Source organism: Cryptomeria japonica, chromosome 2, assembly GCF_030272615.1.
Source record: "Cryptomeria japonica chromosome 2, Sugi_1.0, whole genome shotgun sequence".
In the NCBI taxonomy this organism is placed as follows: Eukaryota; Viridiplantae; Streptophyta; class Pinopsida; order Cupressales; family Cupressaceae; genus Cryptomeria; species Cryptomeria japonica.
Genome location: NC_081406.1, coordinates 517,286,182 through 517,306,878, shown reverse-complemented (window position 1 = coordinate 517,306,878; position 20,697 = coordinate 517,286,182). Strand labels below are relative to the sequence as shown.

The 20,697-nt window shown below is 35.9% G+C and overlaps 1 protein-coding gene across 2 annotated transcripts in view; it reads right to left on the bottom strand.

The window, feature by feature from the left end:
• Positions 1-2,766: 2,766 nt before the first annotated feature.
• Positions 2,767-20,697, bottom strand: part of LOC131064602 (probable RNA-dependent RNA polymerase 1) — a 78,070-nt gene continuing 60,139 nt past the window's right edge. For both annotated transcript variants that reach the window (XM_057998790.2, XM_057998791.2), the window contains 2 exons: positions 4,909-5,059; positions 2,767-3,866 (listed from right to left, as the gene is read on the bottom strand). In XM_057998790.2, the coding sequence (XP_057854773.1) occupies positions 3,090-3,866; positions 4,909-5,059 (928 nt within the window). In that variant the 3' untranslated portion in view covers positions 2,767-3,089. The remainder of the gene's footprint in view (positions 3,867-4,908; positions 5,060-20,697) is intronic.

The following is a 20,697-nucleotide window of genomic DNA, read 5'->3' as shown; positions in this document are numbered from 1 at the left end:
ATTTTGAAGAGAGTATCATTGTTAGTTGATGAATTTCTATCACAGAAAGGGCACACAGAGGTACTAGATGTGACACTAGAATAATACAACAACTTGGTGGTACGCAACAAGCTCATCACAAAAAGGGCTTTGATCAAATACATGATAGCCTCTAACACAACCTTGGAGGACCTCAGACCATCTTCTAGACCAACTAGCTACTACACTCAAGGAAAGAAGAGAATAAGCAACAAAAGAAGAAGAAAAACTAAGTGATCTAGTTGTTGGGGAGTTAGCCCCTACTGCCACTCCTCCACAAAAGCAAAAGATCTTGGAGATTCAGACTAAAGAATTGTGGTTGAAGAAAAGGCTTGATAAGATAATGTTGGGAAAGCTACAAGTGACTAAGAATGTATGAACAAAGATTAGGGATGCCACTGTCAAAGCCTACCAACAAATTCATGAGGAAGAAGCAAAATATACAAAGGCCACTTCTTTTGCATTTGAATGTCTAGAACATGGGACCTCTTATCTTTCACCATAATCAAATTCCCCCTCTTCCTCCACAATTTCACAAATGCAGTCCAAGAAATTTTTGGCTTAACAAAATCAAATACAAACACGTCACAACAATTGCAACAAACCAAAGTATAATAGAATAAAAGTTTCACTAATTTCAAGGAGATTTACAATGATATCATCTTTGTGTAATCAAGTTGACTTGAGGACAAGCCAACATTTTGAAAATGAAAATGGAGATGTTGGAAGAAAAGCAAAGTATAGACACAACCATCAAAGAACCTACCACACTTCACCACAACGAGCTTGTAGAGTTTCATATTGAAAAGGCATAATCTAAAATAGGAGTAGAATAGATGGGTCATGTCCCATTAGCTAGATATTTGTATAGAAAAAGATATATGTAACAAAAGAGGATGAAAAGGATAGATAGGATAGATAGAACATAGATCATAAAGAGAATTGTGTATATGATAGAAGATGTAACAAAGAGATAAAAGGAAAAGATAATTGTAGATGAATTATCTTTGATAATACCAATATACCATCTTATGGATGTTTTATTCTTTAGTATTATGTTAACTAGTTAACTACTCTATTTGGATTAACTCGTTACTCCCTTTGAACAACTAAGTCTAGGTTATAAATACAACACATAGAAACTACTTGGGGCTCAAAACTTTGGTGTGTGTTCCCCATTTGTAATAGTATTTATCACAAATTGCCCTAATTAGGTTACCAAGAGAGATGTCTCAAGGAGGGGTGCTACAATATGTCACCATTCAAATTGTTGTATGGGACTTAAAAGTACATGAAACAAATACATATTATCAATAACAAGATTAGATGTAACATACACTACACTATTTTTTGGAGGCTAGAATGCTATCTACTGATGTGGAGCCTTGAAATTATATAATTACACAGAGACAACTCGACAAAACTAAAAATAGACTCCCATCATTGTTTAATAAATCTTATCTAATTCACCCTAACTAGAAGGTAGAGAGGAAATATTTGAATAAATGGTTTAAATATTGAGACCTATTAAGATTTGGTATTGTAAGATCTTATCAAGGTAGATCTAAAAAATCATTAAAGACAAGATGACATTTTGTTCTACAAAAATATTAACTATAAATGAAATCCACAAAAAACATAACATTAATTAGAACATCCCATCTATTTGTATAACATAATTTTTTTTTAAAAGATCAAGATAACATACCAAAAGTGAAGCCATCAAACTAGATATTAAAATTAGTAAACATATTTCATTAAAGCTACTCTATAAAACATGTCATTTAAATAAAATACAAGACAAACATATTTTCTTCTAACTTATTTCAATATATTGTAAAATTAAATAGATATATATATTAATAAATACATTTTAAAGATAAAATCAAATGCAATTTAAGAAAAGATTGTTAAACACATTTATAAAATTAATCTTCTAAACAAATAAAGTTATTTGGATGAGTGTTATATCCATACTATTTAAAAGATATTAACTATACCATTCCCACATCATATTATTTTTTAATAACATTTATAATGGTAATTTCATTAGAAAATTGGTTTAATTTTTTTTTAAATCTCTTATATAAATAAATTATGAAAATCACAATGAGACATTTATATCACGATGCATATAAAATTTATAAATTATAGAATGATTGAGAATCCAATATAATACCATATTTTAAACTATAAAAAACCTTTACAAAATATTTTTAATTTATTTTGATTTTCATAAATCAAATTTATTCACTTTTATCTTTTTAATATTGAACCATTTAATTTAAAATAATACCATTATATTTTACTAAATATTTAATAAATATTAAATTATTTTTTACAAAATTAAAAAATATATATCAATAAATAAATAAAACTAATTATAAAATATATTTATTATAATATTTTTAATAAATATTTATTTTATGCAATACAATGAGAACAGACCTCTTCTCTCACTTTACTGATTTAAAAAAATAAAATTATGTAAATGTAAAAAATTGTACTAATCAAATTGAAAATATCTTTTTTTATATTAAAAATATTTAATTCATCAAAATTCAATTACAACCATAAGTTTAATATCATTGTTATAAATATTAAACATATATAAAAAAATAAAAAAATTAACACAAAGTAAATATTATTTTTTTATTATAAATAGAAAATACTATAAATTTTAAGTTTTTATAGTTTAAATGGACGAATACGGTAATTTTTATAGTAGATTGGTTTTATGAGTGCTAATAAAAAGAAAGATAGTTTTCTATATCGTACATGAAACATAAGAATTGCCATTTTAAGTGCCGAGTTATGTTCATGATCCAGCTCGACACTAGATTGTTTTCAAGTAGAACAGTAGAATTGGTTTATAATACATCTGGACATTATAGTTCAGATTTTGATATTACAACATTTATAACCATTTAGATACCTCTTTTACATCCATTTATAAAAATAAAATTATAAATTATAAACCCCTGTGATTTTGAACAATCCACTTCTGCATTCATATAAATAGTACATCCCGTCCTTACTGATATTGTATTATGTTACTGACTTATTACTTCCTACCAGTCCTCCCGCTTGATTCGCAATAACTTGTCATATATAACCCATGGGAAGCTTATAAAATGCGGGTTGTTCTCATCTTTGCCTTCATAATCTCCGTAACCCCAGTAATCAGGATGATAGGTCACATGATACCAAGCAGAAGCTTTTGCATACTTATTATCATCGAAGCTGTTTTCACCATCATCGAACCATGACCTCGCCTCCTTTTTGAGAACCTTCATTTCTATCATGATGGTTTCTTTCAGATCTCCAAACTTAGAACCACGTAACTTTGACAAACTGAATATATTTCCACTGACTATTTCTGCTTCATACTTTATTCCATAATGATACATTAAAGTAGCTAATTTGGAGTCATACCAATTTTTGTACATCAGTGCCTCATCAAGATAGTTTTCAAATCCCCATACCTCCAAATCCTCATCATAACTTTTTTGGGCAACTTCCCTTGTGAATGAATTTATAAAAAGGGCCTCTGTTGCCACTTTTCTAATCGCCCTGTAAAGTTTGCCAATAATTCGCTTTGATTCATACATGGGTTTATCCTCTTTCTCCATGAAATCGGGATATTCTTTTGGTGTTAGAGAAGCAGGAATCTGAGCAGGAGTGCCAGTTTTGGGAAAGTCTACTGCTGTTGAAAAAAGTTGGGCCAACTCTAGACAAATCTCACTCCGAGCCATGTTGGGCTCCTGATCAGCATACACAGTATGCCTATTAGATATTATTCCCAAGGTGTCATTTAGCATATAATTTGCAAAATATTCTTGAATCTCCTGCATCATGAAAGCCAATCTGGATTAGGGACAGTCCAAGATATAGTAGCACAGAATCGTAAGTCAGTTGACCCTTAGAAACTAACATTTCCTATTTCTACAAATGCTAATAGGCTGATATTCTAAAGAAAAAGTATTTTAATGCTCGCGCAGTGTACCCCTGCATGTTAGTATTTTAGAGTTATACATGGCTACACTATTTTTCAGGATTCCACAAGCTTGAGGTAAAGTTATAGAAACACATCTACTAATGAGTTCAACACAAAGACCAGAGCTTCACATAAAGAAGTACAAGGGACCAGAGCATGTTCCATACGCTTTCTATCAGAGTATGTGCTTGAGATGATGAAAGTTTCTTACAACAATCAGGTATAAATGACAAATTTGCTTGAAATATTCAACGCCATAGCAAGTGCATATTAGTTTGGGATGACAACCTGCAAGTCCACTTGAGTGCCACAGTTCAATATCCAACCGATTCACTTGAATTCACTAAGCATAGGCTTCAATGAATTTAAGTCAAGCACACTGCTAATTCTCTATGTTGTCAAGCACAACACTTGATAACAGTTCAAGAATAAGGTTTAAAGAGTTGGAAAGATCTATTGCCTCTCACGTGGCCAAATAGGAACAAGAAAAATCAGGCGAAATGGAACATTGAGCAGCCAGAACCCTTATCATACACTATTATGAAGGAATGTATAAGGTTCTAATTGAGAAATCACCTAAAACAATATTTCAGTGGTATAGAGACTAAATGAAGGATGAGACCTTTCACAAAACTCACTATAATGATGAAGAGAAAAAATAACGTGCAGAAGAAAAGATAATTCATCTACTTAAACAAAAAGGACAAGGTGAATTAGACTACACCAGCAGCGGGCCAAACATAAATAAATTGGTCGCCAGTTATTCTAAGCTTTAAATAAAATTAAGAAATGGTAAAGGCACTAATCTGTGAATCCCATGCTGGAAAATGTTGAAAAGAAGTGCCAATAATATCTAGACAAAGATATCTCAAATCTACATGGACCAGTCATACCTCAATTGTCACCTCATGATCCAATACTTCTGCTGGCTTAGCCTCATAGTCCATTGGCTGGTCTTGTTGAGGTGGAATAAGTGACTCGTCCCAGCTTACAAAATATTGGTCGCCATCCAAATCACTACCTGAGCACTCATCTGGATGGGGTCTGCATGCACAAAAAGATATGACGTAATGCTTTGATAAATTTTATCATCTAAAAAAATGCTCTCATGTAGAAAAATAAGCCACTTAAAGCAAAATGGAAATAGAACAAAAAGGATTGAAGTTTTCAAGTATTTAATCTCTTCCTTCCAGTCCTTTGGGTCAAATGATCAATGCAGCAACTAACTTAATGTTGTGAAATTCATAGCATGTACTATGTATATTAAATTTCATAGTATACAATTTACATGTTGGACTTGCACAAAATAATGTTCCACTTGACTGTTTGGAATGCATAATTTCAAGGAGGTGTAGATCAATGAAACTTTTATAGGAATTGACAGAGTCCAAGTCCAAAAATCAACTCTCAGATAAATATTTTTAATTTCTCCACAACACTTTCAGGGTTCTTCACATTAATTCTTAAAATGGAAAGTTTATCCTCTTTTTCAAAATCGTGCATCTCATATGACATGGGATTTCAGAACAGAAGATTTATCCCAGATTCCTAGGTGTCATCTTTCTACTTTCTTTTGTGATCAATGTCTATATGGTTTTGAGCATTTGATGTTATAGTGGTGCAATCATCCATTGCAAGATATTGTGTGTGGCGGATTCAACACAGAGTCCTCTGTCCTACACATCCAGAAATGTTCTTCACCGGTTCCAGCTGATACTCCTATGTCTCAAAGCACAAATTGCAAACTCTGAAAGTACAAATTAGCATTTATCATACCATATTGTTGTCCTCTACCAATTTAATTCAGAAGCTTTAAAAGAGCTGCCGTTTAGATTTGAAACTATACAAAGAGTAAGCTTACTGGTCAATGGAGCTTCTGTGACCATGAGCAACTGTATGAAGGTGAGAGCAGATCAAGATGCTTCTGGAGATGGATCAAGATGAGAGATTGGACAGAAACTAAATCCAAATTAAACCACACTGTCATGCACCAACTTGAAACATCAAATAACTGCTGCTTTCATTAACATAAACCACTTTAAGGGCCTCCAACCTCCAATACCAATCACTTCCAAAGTTTCAAGAAGGCAGAGTCTCCTAATAATTAAATGTACATCCAACATACTCCATCCTAAGCAGTCTGACTCGTAGTTCAAAAGCTTAGACCAAGCAAAAATTCAGCAGCCCAAAGTTTTGACTCAGACTCAGGACAAAGTAAATTAAAAAAAACATAAATACACCACATGTTTGAGATAAAGAATGTACTTAGCGGCGATTCTGTTTTGATCATGGTAGCATTATTTAAAAGCAGGAATCAGTAAACTAAAAGAACAAATGGAATTCAATTACTGAGAACTTAGAAATTGATTGGGGGACTAAAACTGCTGAAATTTTCCTAAAATTAGGTGAATATACTGTTTTTCATTTTGTTATCTCAAAGGCAAATGAAGGGAAAATCTCTGCTTTTCCATCTGGCACATTCCAAAACATTTCTTATGTTTTTCATTTTAAAATCAGAGTGGGGGTAGGGACGACTATTCCCAGTGAAGTCCAAAGGCAACGCACATCATGTTCACTATTGCAATATAGGGTGGGGTTGAGAAGTTGAGTGACCACCTCCCATGCACACCCTCCCCCATCTAACCCCCCATCCCCTCTCCCCCACCACAACCAAGCCCAAATTAGGGCCTTCGAGCCCACAAGGACCTTCATGTTGCATGTCATTTTTCATAATTTATTGGTTTTTACCAACCATTACTATATCCTTTGATCACTTCACAATCAATTCACACCCCTTATAAAGTAATTGCTGGAGACAAATAATACAAAAACCAAAAAATTCAGGCACATTTTTACAGATCCATAGCTAATTTCTTTTCATTAGGTGAGTTTTTCCAAAACTTCACTGAGTTGTTTTAAGAACTCAGAGAGTCTCACCAAGAGAAATTCATAATTTTCCTGCATTGAATTGGCATGCAAATCCCTAGTGAGTTACTTGTCAGGCAGGAAAACTCATGAGTTTCTCATAAGTTTGGTGAGAACTTGCAGAGTTTGTAAACTATGGTCGCCCTTATTTTATAAGTGAAGAAAGGCATTGTGTTGTATTAAATGAATCCAAGATAAAGAATAATAAGAGAAAGGAAGAGAAGAACAAGAATATTATATATGTGTAATGTCCCCTTCTCAGTGATGTGCATTCAGTGGTCCATTGGCCTATTCCGGAGACCCGTAGGCTATTTGGAAAGGAGAATTAGAGTTTCCAACTTTTGTGGAGTTTTGCACGAACTTTTTAGGGTTTGTCAGGAGGGAATTCTTCAGTTCTGCTTATGGTTTCCTTCTGGGTTTTCCATGAGCTCCAGGGTGGCATAAAATGCATTTGATTCTTTGGTGAAGTCAGAACTTACTATTTTTAGTAAGTTAGGGTTTGGCTGTTTGGATGATGCAGTTCTACTGAGCTTTCCAAGCTCTTTCTTTGAGTGCGAAAATTATGTTTTTCGGAGCAGTATTTCTTGACTTATTATTTTTAATAAGTGATTGTGATGAGCATTTCTATTTTTAGCAGCCTCGGACAGGGTCCTGACTCAACATAGTTCAGTGGTCTTCATCGCACAACTTCATCCTTGATTTTGGTATTAATCAGTATTGGAGTTATAAGTTATTTAATTAAATATTAATTCCTTATCTTAAGGTTTAATATTTAATTATTTTTATTACTGATTAATTGTGTTGTGGGCGACTTAGGAAAAATATCTATCTGCCATCAATATTGTTATTTTCCTAAGTCAGTGGCATTAAAAAGGTGGCGTTGAGAATTCATGTTTGTATTATTTTTATGTTGCAAAGGTGTAACCTAGGAAAAAGTTTGAACTTTGCCTAGGGAGTTTGGGAAAATTAATGCCATATCTAGGGGAGGCTATGACATGAAATGAAAGTGAATTTCAATTATTTTTGGCACCATTTGCATTTGAATTTCAGAGGGAAAAATCTATAAAGATAGGCGCTTGGCCTCTCATTTGGGATCTGGAAAAATTGCATTGTTATGTTGTCGGTTTGGCAATTGAAATCTGAGCTTCGAAGTGAGCCTTCCTAGCTAAGTGCAGTTTTGTACTTGCAAGACAGTACCTAGCTGTTTTCCATGACCTTTCAGTGATATTAAGGAGTTTGTTGAAGTGTGGGATTGTTGGTTCTGCTGTAGTTCGAGTTTTGGTGTGTTTCCAGGTTGTTGGGGAAGTCATGGCTAAAGCATATTTTCGTTCATAAGTCTCTGTGTGATCTCTTGTTGCTTCTGGGTATTGGCTCCTTGGTTTTCTATGTCCTAGGCGACGTTTTTGGTAAGTTTACAGCTCTAATCTTTGAGTTTTCAAATTTATCTTGCACATCGAACTCTCCAACATAGGCGCCATTCTTTGTGTGGGCATTTTGGAAGCGAGTTGAGGTGAATGGGATATTTAGAGGTCTTTTGTTGATTGTACTTGGTTGTTAATGATATATTAGCAGTTTGGGAGTTGTTTGGGTATGTTGGTTTGAGTTGTAAGTGAGTCTTATGCATTTTAGTGTGTCTTGGTGTTGCTGGTTGTGCATTTCTTTGCTGTCAAAAATTACAGATTTCCTGAAGTTAGTGTTTGGCTGTGCATTTAGGAGTGTGAGAAGATTAGTTGATTTGGGAGTGATTTGGAGTGATTTGGGTGAGTTTGGAGAGAGATATGAGCATTTCATAGCTTCTTGAAGTTGCTGGTCTGCAGGGTATTGCTCCTAGAATTTCATAATTTCATGTTGAAGGGCCTTTTGGGGAGTTAGCACTTGCTTAGGAATATTTATCAGCTTGGACAGCATTACTTCTCTATTCTATCTCTCTATTTTCTATATTGTAAGGTTAAGTAGTAGTACTACTAACCATTTCTAGTGTGTTGCTTGCCCATTGCATAAGTGGAAGAGGCTGGCTTAGCCGCCTTCTTGCTTTGTAATTTAGTTTATGTACTCAGTCCTTCGACTGAATAAGTGGTCGAGTGATAAGTTTTACGTATTGTCCTCCCACTGAAATATGTGGTAGAGTGAAAGTTTTATATATTGTCCTCCTGCTGAAATATGTGGTAGAGTGATTGAGTTTTAGTTTCTTGTTATTTCCCTTGGCTGGTTTACCGCCAAGAGTTTAGTTTTTGTCATGCTGGATAAGCAGAAGGGGCTGGCTTGCCACTCATGCATTGTAATGTTAGTTTGGTTTATGGTGCTAACGATCCCCTCAGCACTGTATGCTCTCACCCTCCCAGGTTGGGCTCTCGGTGATCAGAAAGTGGAGGGTTACTTTAAGTTGTTTGGATTATTTCTCTAACCTTAACGGGTTATGGTGTTTGCTTTGTAATTATTATTGCTAAAAAACAAAAACAAAATTAGGGGAATATATCAGAGCCAGTTTTCCTGCCAGCTTGTGTGGTCCGAGTGATCAAAGTTCTCCTTGAGTGACAAAGAAACAGTGGTTGATTCAGCAGACTCGGTGGATTCAATGGTAGAGAGAACATCAAATCAGAATGTTGCCAATGGGGTTGTGGAGAGAGATGAGAAGAAGTTTGACACCATGATGAACATGATGTCCCAGTTGCTAACTACTATGACTCAGAATCTTAGGGAGGTCATAATCAAAATCAAAACACCGATGGTCACAATACTAGCACCTCTAAGAATCCAGGAGGTAATGGTGGAATGCCAGTTGGTTCAGTGTCAAGACCCTTGCAGCCTATTTTCCTTCCAAGGGAAGTACCGCCACCTGAAGTTAAAGTCCTTGTGGCTGATGAGATACGGGCTTGTTACACAGGGTATGCATCACTCCCTGCGGAGATCAGAGATATTTAGTCTCCTGACCAGTTCATGAATCAGAAGAAGAGGAGAGAAGAAAGGGTATACACAATGAGTGCTACAAATCCAAATGTTTGGATGGGAAGGTTGTCTTGACATATGAAGAATGTGTGACAAAGCCTCAAGCTACTCCCTCAAACTTACATGAAACTAGAAATAATGATGATTGGTTTTGTGGAAAGAACGAAATAGCAATTCTGAAGCCTAATTCAAATTCAGTCAATGTTGGCCTTGAGACCAATGAGTTCGAGAATGAAGAGCATATATAGATATGCAGGTTAGAACCGATGAAGCTGATTTAATTCCTGAGAGGAAATCAGTCTTATCTTCACATGAGGCTGATTTCGAGCATGAAGATAGTCATCTTGGTGAATTGGATCCTCAAAACACCGCTGAAAGTGATGATGAGGATGCACAAGAGGGTTGGGACAGCTATGGGATCAGTGTTGACAAGTATTATGATTCTGATTTAGATCTTGACCATTGTGGCAGTTCACTTTCTACCCTAGATCAGAATTGGATAACATTCAATAACCCATTGTATGAGATAGAAGATGGAGCATCACTTGGCTCTAGCATTTCTCTTGGTGAGAATAGCAAGGTGTGGAAACCAAGAGAAGATTCGAAATCTAAGTTGGCATTTGGTTTTCAACCTTTTGGCATTTGAGATCTTGATATAATAGAAACTAAGTATGAAGAGAATCCAACTTGGGATAAATTTCCCTTTGATCCAGACGAGGCTCAAGAAACAAATTGTGTTGTAAACTATGAAGAGACAGTTAAGGAGGTTCTCTAAAAAGAGATGGTTCATGACACTTGTGGGAAAATGAAAGCAACTGAACCTGCATATGATTCTTTCTTTCACTTCAATGAGAGGAGGATTTTGGTTTGACTTTCAGAACAAGCTTATTCCCTTTGACTCTAATGTTGTTGCTAGCTCATCTCAAGAGTCATGTGCTGAAGACAACATTGAAGGTATTAATTCTTTTGAGCATAAATCAGATTTTCTTTTGCATGAAGCTGATCTAGAGAAGAGAACCGATGACTTCAATAATTTGGATTCTCAATTTACTAGCGAGGATGAAAGGGAAGAGGCACCTAAGAATTGTAGCAGCCATGGAACTACAGTTGAAAGGGATCTTGATAGTAGTTCATCGACTTCCTTTGATCAAAATTGGAGAAGGAAATTTTTATTAACTACTGAAAATGAAACTCAAGTTTTGACTAGAATGGATGATGCACATGGGTATGGGGAAGTTTAATTCATAATATGTCAAGAGGTCAAGTGGAGTTTAATGTTTCCTTTGCTAATCTTCGAAATATGAAGAATACTATAGAGGAAATCAAGGTAACATTCTTGCATGAGATCCTTGATAGAAATATGGCTTCAAAGGTAGCTGACAAAGCCATAGATTTATACCAAGGAACAAAGTCTAAATTAAAAGTAGTAGAGTTTCAGATTGCTATCAATAAACTCTCCAGGGAGCAACAGAATAGGAAAGGAGTTGAAGAAGTTGAGTAAGTATTGGAGGAACTTGATTGCATTAAGAAAGAGTATGATCTTGCACATCGTCCCATAAAATTTGAAATAAGGAGCTTGGAGCAACAAGATGCTTGGGGAAAGCATGAGGGCTATGATAGTAATCAGTTGTTTGATAATCCCTTGTTTGATGTAGATGCTGATATGACATTTGACAATCCACTCTTCGAGTTGGATGAAGTTTTTCTTGATTTTAGTGATGAGAGAGGGGCTGATTACAAGATTTGGAATCTGGGTGCAATTTCTAGCAGTAAGTTGATGATTCAGGATTGGAGATATGGGCAAAATTTCAGTGATGGAATCGCTGTTCACTTTCCAATCCGCACCCACGAGACTACAATTTTTGGCATGCAGATGAGTTCATATGCATTACTAGTGCAACAAATGGGTAGTATGTGGTTGAGGATGGTTGGTAGAGGAGAATTTCTCATTTGTGGTGGCTTTTCAGGTACTCTCACGACTCCTATTTATTCAGTGAGATTTTTTATTGTTCGTTGTTATTTTAAGATTTTCACACCGTTTATGGCGACTTCAATCTTGGGGTAGTTTGGTTTTGACCACTTGTGGTCTTTATTAAAACCAGTTATGAGAGATTCTCTGGGCACGGTTCAGTTATTCATTGCTATTTCTTGGAGAAGTTTGGGACATTGCAATCATTTCATGGTGTTAGTCAGAAATCTTTCAGATGATGATTGGTTGATTGCAATGAGATGGGTTGGCTGGTGTAGACGAGGTCCTTCCCTTGTCACTTGGAGATTAAGTGTCCATGGTATGTTTGTAATTGGTAATGATAGAGGCATTCCTGGGTTGACAGATTGCAGAGTTATAACAGTGAATGATCTTCATTTATGTGGTGTCATGTGGAGTGACACTTGGGGTTAAGTTATATGGTTGAGCACGGTCTTTTTTCTATTGTCCAGGATCGTGATTGGCAGTGAAATTGCTGATGTGGATTTTATAGAGTTGCCTTGGCATGATAGGTTACATGGTATTGATTTCAGCTATCTCAGAAATTGTGTCTCGGAGCAGTAGAGAGCTCTAGTGAGAAGGATACACTAAGGGGAATATTGCTACAGTTCTTTCTACCACATATCTATCAGAATGTCTCCCTCCATGGCACTCTATGGTTGTGAAGCTCCTAGCTTCACTGATTTGATATTTGGTGATAGTAAAGCCCCTCAGGCGAAGGTTATGATGCAGCAAAGTCTGGATATTTTGAGGTCTCTGAGGGACAATCTCCAGCATGCACAAAATCAGCAGAAGTTGTATGCTGATCAGCAACAGATTGAGTGCACCTTTGAGGTGGGCGACATGGTTTATTTGAGGCTCCAGCCCTTCAAACAGTCTAATCTTAAGAAGAGTGGAGCGGAAAAGCTTAAGCCACATTTTTATGGACCATTTAGGGTCATCATGCGAGTGGGAGTTGTGGCTTATGAGTTGGAGCTACCAATGAGTAGCCGAGTACATAATGTCTTCCATGTGTCACACCTCAAAAAGGCGCTTGGGCACAATGTGATAGTTTTTTCTGATCTACCTCCTTTGGATGAAGAGGGAGAGTTGGTGCTAGTTCCTAAAACAATCCTTGATGTCAGGGAACAATTTTTGAGGAGGACCATCAGAGAATATTTGGTTAAATGGAAAGACTTACTGGTGGAGGATGCTACATGGGAGAATGAGGAGATATTACAGCACCCTGTGTTGCCATTGCTTGAGGACAAGCAATTTTGGGGAGGGCGAACTGTAATGTCCCCTTCTCAGTGATGTGCATTCAATGGTCCATTGGCCTATTCCGGAGACCCTCGGCTATTTGGAAAGGAGAATTAGGGTTTCCAAATTTTGTGGCGTTTTGCACGAGTTTTTTAGGGTTTGTCACGAGGGAATTCTTCAGTTCTGCTTATGGTTTCCTTTTGGTTTTCCATGAACTCCAGGGTGGCATAACATGCATTTGATTCTTCGATGAAGTCATAACTTACTATTTTTAGTAAGTTAGGGTTTGGCTGTTTGGATGATGCAGTTCTAGTGAACTTTCCAAGCTCTTTCTCTAGGTGCGAAGATTATGCTTTTCGGAGTAGTATTTCTTGACTTACTATTTTTAGTAAGTGGCTGTGTTGAGCATTTCTATTTTTAGCAGTCTCGAATAGGGTCCTGACTCAACACAGTTCAGTGGTCTTCATCGCACTACTTCATCCTTGATTTTGGTATTAATCAATATTGGAGTTATAAGTTATTTAATTAAATATTAATTCCTTATCCTAAGGTTTAATATTTAATTATTTTTATTATTGATTAATTGTGTTGTGGGCAACTTAGGAAAAATATCTATCTGCCATCAATATTGTTATTTTCCTAAGTCAGTGGCCATTAAAAAGGTGGCGTTGAGAAAGATGAAACATTTCATGTTTATATTATTTTTATATTGCAAAGTTGTCACCTAGGAAAAAGTTCGAACTTTGCCTAGGGAGTTTGGGAAAATTAACGCCATGTCTAGGGGAGGCTATGACATGAAATGAAAGTGAATTTCAATTATTTTTGGCACCATTTGCATTTGAATTTCAGAGGGAAAAATCTATAAATACAGGTGCTTGGCCTCTCATTTGGGATCTGGAAAAATTGCATTGTTATGCTGCCGGTCGAAGTGAGCCTTCCTAGCTAAGTGCAGTTTTGTACTTGCAAGACAATACCTAGCTGCTTTCCATGACCTTTCAGTGATATTAGGGATTTTGTTGAAGTGTGGGATTGCGGGTTCTGTTGTAGTTCGAGTTTTGGTGTGTTTCCAAGCTGCTGGGGAAGTCATGGCTGAAGCATATTTTCGTTCAGAAGTCTATGTGTGATCTCTTGTTGCTTCTGGGTATTGGCTCCTTGGTTTTCTATGTCCTAGGCAATGTTTTTGGTAAGTTTACAGCTCCAATCTTTGAGTTTTCAATTTTATCTTGCATATTGAACTCTCCAGCATAGGCGCCATTCTTTGTGTGGGCATTTTGGAAGCGAGTTGAGGTGAATGGGATATTTAGAGGTCTTTTATTGATTGTACTTGGTAGTTAATAATATATTAGCAATTTGGGAGTTGTTTGGGGATGTTGGTGTGAGTTGTGAGTGAGTTTTATGCATTTTAGTGTGTCTTGATGTTGCTGGTTGTGCATTTCCAGCTTGCTGTCAAAAATTACAGATTTCCAAAAGCTAGTGTTTGGGTGTGCATTTAGGAGTGTGAGTAGATTAGTTGATTTGGGAGTGATTTGGAGTGATTTGGGTGAGTTTGGAGAGAGATATGAGCCTTTCATAGCTTCTTGAAGTTGCTGATCTGCGGGTTATTGCTCCTAGAATTTCATAATTTCATGTTGAAAGGCCTTTTGGGGAGTTAGCACTTGCTTGGGAATATTTATCAGCTTGGACAGCATTACTTCTCTATTCTATCTCTCTCTTTTCTATATTGTAAGGTTAAGTAGTAGTACTACTAACCATTTCTGGTGTGTTGCTAGCCCACTACATAAGTGGAAGAGGCTGGCTTAACCGCCTTCTTGCTTTGTAATTCAGTTTATGTACTCAGTCCTCTCACTGAATAAGTGGTCGAGTGATAAGTTTTATGTATTGTCCTCCCGCTGAAATATGTGGTAGAGTGATAGTTTTATGTGTTGTCCTCCCGCTAAAATATGCGGTAGAATGATAGTTTTATGTATCGTCCTCCCGCTGAAATATGCAGTAGAGTGGTTGAGTTTTAGTTTCTTGTTATTTCCCTTGGCTGGTTTACCGCCAAGAGTTTAGTTTCTATCCTACTGGATAAGTAGAAGGGGCTGGCTTGCCACCCGTGCATTGTAATTTCAGTTTGATTTATGGTGCTAACGATCCCCTCAGCACTGTATGCTCTCACCCTCCCAAGTTGGGCTCTCGATGATCAGAAAGTGGAGGGTTACTTTCAGTTGTTTGGATTATTTCTCTAACCTTAACGGGTTATGGTGTTTGCTTTGTAATTGTTATTGCTAAAAACCAAAAAAAATTAGGGGAATATTACAATATGAGACTGGGTATATAATATGCTCCACATCTTCAAGGAGGTGTGGCATAAAAAAATGTCTCATCCTTCCGAGTGCCACCTTTAAAAGGTAGCTCCTTCTATTTAAAAAGTATTGTGTGACTATATGGTGACAAAGCCAACAACCACTCGCCAAGGCTCGAAAAACAAACTCGGCGAAAACTTGGCAACTTAAAAAAAAATTAAAATTTAATTAGAAATGCATTGTTTTTGCAAAATTCAATGAGGAGATGCATCCAATGAGTCAATAAATGAGTACACGAAACAAGCTGATTCTAGATATATTTGACTTATTTAAATGCAAATTGGGTACAAAATGGCATCTTCTTGTGGAATGTTGATGGCTGATAGACTAAAACAAAATGAAATCGCAAATTGTTTTTGTAAAACTAAAAGTAAATACTACATCAAAACATTTTACATCTTCCTCGTCCCAGCACTAGTGAAAACTAGGGGAGAGATAGAACTAGAGGGTCTAGTCCTAGGAGTCTGATGTGGCTCCTCCACCTTGCCGAAATGAGGTTGAGGGTAGCACCCCTCGCGGGGGTCTAAGGGCGAGAGAGAGAGAGAGAGGTAGAGAGATAGGTCTAGATCTTGGGGGAGAGAGGAGAGAGGAAAGAGGAGAGAGTGAGATAGAGAGTGGTAGAGAGAGGGGATAGAGAAAGAGTGGTAGAGAGATAGATAGATCTAGAATTCGAGGCAGATAAAGTGAGTGAGATAGAGAGAGCGAGAGAATGCTGATAAGAGCCTATTGATTACTAAAATTTGATTGTTCGAAAATTTAAAAGATCTTCCAAAACCTAGAATTTAATTATAACTCCTAGAGATCCGAAACCACTCTCAAACATCCTACCAATATATACATGAAATATAACTTAAAGTATAACCCAATGGATTAAAGTTTAAACCCCAACACTACCCTCAACGAAATCTCACCCTCAACTTGGGGTTAGGAACACGATTGCTTGAGTACTTGCGTACAGCCCTTCCCTTCTACATCAACATTCATTATTGTCGTAAAAGGGGTTCTGATGAAGAGAATGAGACTTAGTTAAAAAAAAAATTAGATAATTTTTTGTGTTTGGGCCTCCTTTTCTTATGCAACCTGTTTTTGCTAGACTCACCAATTTTTTGTGAAAAAACTCGCCAAGAACTCAGCAAGTTTTTGTGCGAGTTAATGGTGTAAATACTCGCGAAGTTTTCAAAACTTACTAAGTACTCTATGAGTATTCCATCTATGATTGCAAGCGCCCAAAATACATTTAGGTTCAAGCATGTGCTTTCCTTTCTCATAAGTTGAGGGTTTTTCTTCTCTTTTTTTTTCTATCTTGCATATCATTTTGTTTACAAATATTTTGCTCATACGAGCATCAACATGAGACCAATTCAAGCTCTTTACAAGCAAACACACTAGAAATCACCCATGGAAGAACAAGAGTCACTACTTAGAAATAAATTTTATTTAGAAACCACATTCACATTAAAAGCCATGTATGGAAGACCAAGAGTCACAACTTAGAATTTCACCTAAGATGTCCCTATGGGAATTTAAACTTGGGTCTCAACAATGAAAACCCAATGTATTAACCAATTAAGCTCAACCCCTGGGACCGGGTTTTCTACCTAAATAGGAACATCCTAGCCAATGAATTGCTTCAAGCAAGAAAATAAAATAAATTTTGGATCCTAGAGGAAGAGGAGGAAATTCTAATGCATATCCTATTTCATCAATCTTCTCAAGGATCTTATAATGACCATAAAATTTGGGTGTTTAACTTAAGGTGTTGTTTGTGTTGTAGGTGAAAATACATCCAATCTCCTTTCTAAAATTGGCGATCAATGTGTTTTAAATTAGCCTACTGCTTCATATATTTTTGAGCCAACTTGAGGTTGCCAAAGGAGCTGAAAAAAATTCTGAGGGTGCTGAAAGTAATCCTGAACTGAATGCACCTTACAATAATTGAAATATAAGTGTTAATGCTAGGAGGATTGTAATGTCCCCTTTTTATGTGACCTTAGAATAATTAAATGATTAAAATCAAGTTGAAAAATAAGTAAATTTAATGACAACTAATTTAATTATTTAAAAAGATCACTAAAAATAATTAATTAATTAATTATTGAATAGTCCTAAGCTTTTAGGGATTATTTGTATTAAATTTTTTTTTTTTTTAATAAGATTTGTATTAAATTAATTAAGTGTTGAACCATGGTTGTTTAATAAAGTGATTATTTTATGTCAACGAAAAATTATAAGAGGGCCACTTTATTAGCGAGAAAAACGAATAAAAGAAATATTATAAACTATAAAGTCACTTATGAGAAGTTTAATGTTTTAAGAGTGATTTTTATAATTTATAATCAGGAAAGTTCCAAGAGGGCTTTATAAGGAGACTCGAGACCTCTTTTGCATTTTTTTCTTGGTTTGATATTTTCTCTTGGAGAGCTTTGAGAGCTTCTAGCTTTTGGTTAAGCAAGCCCTAGGATGAAAACCCTTGGGAGATAGGTGGATTAGACAAAAACCCAATTCCATTTGTGTGTGGATTCGTCTTCCAAATTCACATGGAGCTTCAATGATATCAAAAATTGTGAAATCTTATTTATAAGACAATTTTCAGAAATAAAGGTACGAGGAAACTTAAATTTCTGGCTAGTTATTATATTCACCCAATATCAAGTGATGGCATATTTTAATGGAGGTATTGCTGCATTGGAATTATATGGACAAATCTAATATTATTTTTTATGATCATTTCAAACCTCATTCGTGGAAATTATTTGGCATTATTTAGCCACCAAGTTTCAATCAAAGGTTGAGCGATTACATTCATATAACTATCCTCTAATATTGGCATGGGAACACTAATTGGAGTCGTATCGCTTTGTTGACTTCCAAACTGACAGGACACATTCAATAATATTATAAATTGGCATCCAGTGAACATAGAATATTACTGGAAAATCACTCACGTCATGTGTTAAGGTGGTCGAATTGCTCTTTTAGCTATATCGTGGATTTCAGCATGGGATTTGTTTTTGGACGATCAGGTTGACGTTAAAGGCAAATTGTGGGAGCTTTATAACCATCAGATCGTGCCTTATACTTTGCATGAGCAGTAGGAAGGCTTTGAGGAAAATTGTGAACACCATGAATTTTGGGTTGGTTGATTAAAGCAAGCAAGGGTTGTGTTGAAAATATGGAGGAAATGGTATTACAAAAGCTGATGATTACTTTATTGATGATTTGACCATTCAAGACTAGTCGAATCCCTTGAGAAATGCATGGAAGAAAATACAGGCCGACTTTATTGACAACTTTATTGTCTTCATTGCTGCGCTTAACTAAGATACTTTGGCAGGTGTTGAGCTTCATCTCTGAGTTTGCAATTTGTTAGAATTGTAAACAAATTGATTCCATCAATTCAGACTTCATTGGCATATATTAAATTGCTGTCCAAGTATGTAAATGATCAGTTACGAAGTCACTATAACAAGGTCAGATTTATCATTGTTCAATCCTGTTTTCAGATGAAATTTCAGTCATTATATTGCTCACAAGTATTCGGCTATCTAATCCATTTATTTCTGCTAATATAAATGTTATTCCTTGTATATGCTTTTACCTTAATATCTCCAAGTACTGTTAGTCTTTACAAGCATTACAATATCTAAAAGTAAAATAACAACAAACCAACACACAAGTCTGAAACATATTTCACTACAAATGATAAACCCTTACATTCTTAGAGATATTCAAATTGTTTAACAAAATGTGAAAAGCAAAACAGAAGAAATTTGAAAGAAACAGTGAGGGATTTTACAGTGGTATCAGAGCTAAATTCCTGCAAGCCTATTAGGAAGTTAACTTTGTTTCAGATATTCAATATCAAATCGAATTTTCACCAGTTGTTTTTCAGTATTTAGTTACTTAATTATGGAAGGAGGAAATTCAACAAACTTTTGGCTCGAAGCTTTCAGACAAACTCATGCTGAAATTGAAAGAAAGTTGAAAATCAATAAGTCACTCAGGAAAAATGATAATAGAAATAGGCTTATTACAGCTAGTGCTTATAAAAAGAGTCAAATGAAGAAAGAGCAGCATTCCAACAAAGGTTTACTTCTGCAGGGTGATAATTTGAAAAAAGACATTGATCTTGAGGAAGAAGAATCACATGATGCATCTACAAGTGATGTGTACATGAGTCTCTATGTTGGTGATGTAGATATTGTTATTGACAAGCCATTTGAAGGGATGAATTGCCTTGGTGATAGTTCGGTTGATCATAACACTAATTGTAATGTCCCCTTCTCATTGACGACCTTCCAGTGGTCCATTAGCCTATTTCTGAGACCCGTGGGCTAGGTGGAATGAAGAATGAGGGTCCAGCATTGATGAAGCGAGGACTTACTATTTTTAGTAAGTCAGGGAATGGCTATTTTGATGACATTGTCCTACTGAGCTCTCCATGCTCTGTCACTGGGTGCGAAGATCATGCTTTTCGGAGCATTAGTTCTTGACTTACTATTTTTAGTAAGTGGCAGTATGGCCTAATTCTATTTCTGGCAGTGGATAGGTTCCTGATCTTGCAGAATTTCAGTGGTCTTCCTGGCTCAGTTTCATCCTGGTGTTGACAGTAATTAGTATGGGAGTCATATGTAACGCAATTAAATATTATTTCCTTATCCTAAGGTTTAATATTTAATTAATCTGATTAATTGCTACTGATTTATGGAATTTGGGATTAATGTATATTATCTCCTAAGTTTGGCAAAATTCATGTGTAATAAGGGATGTCCAAATTACTTAGAGGAATATTATTTTTATTACATCTCTAATATTTGCCAAAATGTTTAACGTGGGTCCATGCCTTTGGCGTGAAAGTTTGACTTGTGGGAAATGGCGCTACACTTGGGGTCCACATATGGTGAAATGAAAGGAGTTGAGTTTGAAGGAATTTGCATTTGGGTTTGATGGTGAGAAGTTATAAATAAGAGCCTTGGGCTCCCATTTGCTTCATCTTGAAAAATTGTAATGTTATGCTGCCGGTTTGGCGACAAAACTTGAGGCTTCGAAGTGCGTCTCCCTAGTGCTTCCCGGTTTTGTACTTGAAATATAGCACCTAGCTGTGTGTTGTATTTTACTACATTCTCAGAGCTAGCCTTAGACATTTTTGGTGTTGAAGTGATTCTAGAGACTTGCTGGTTTGCCTATGGCTAAAGTACCTTTTTTATCATACCTCTCTGCTGAAGCGACTGACGATTATG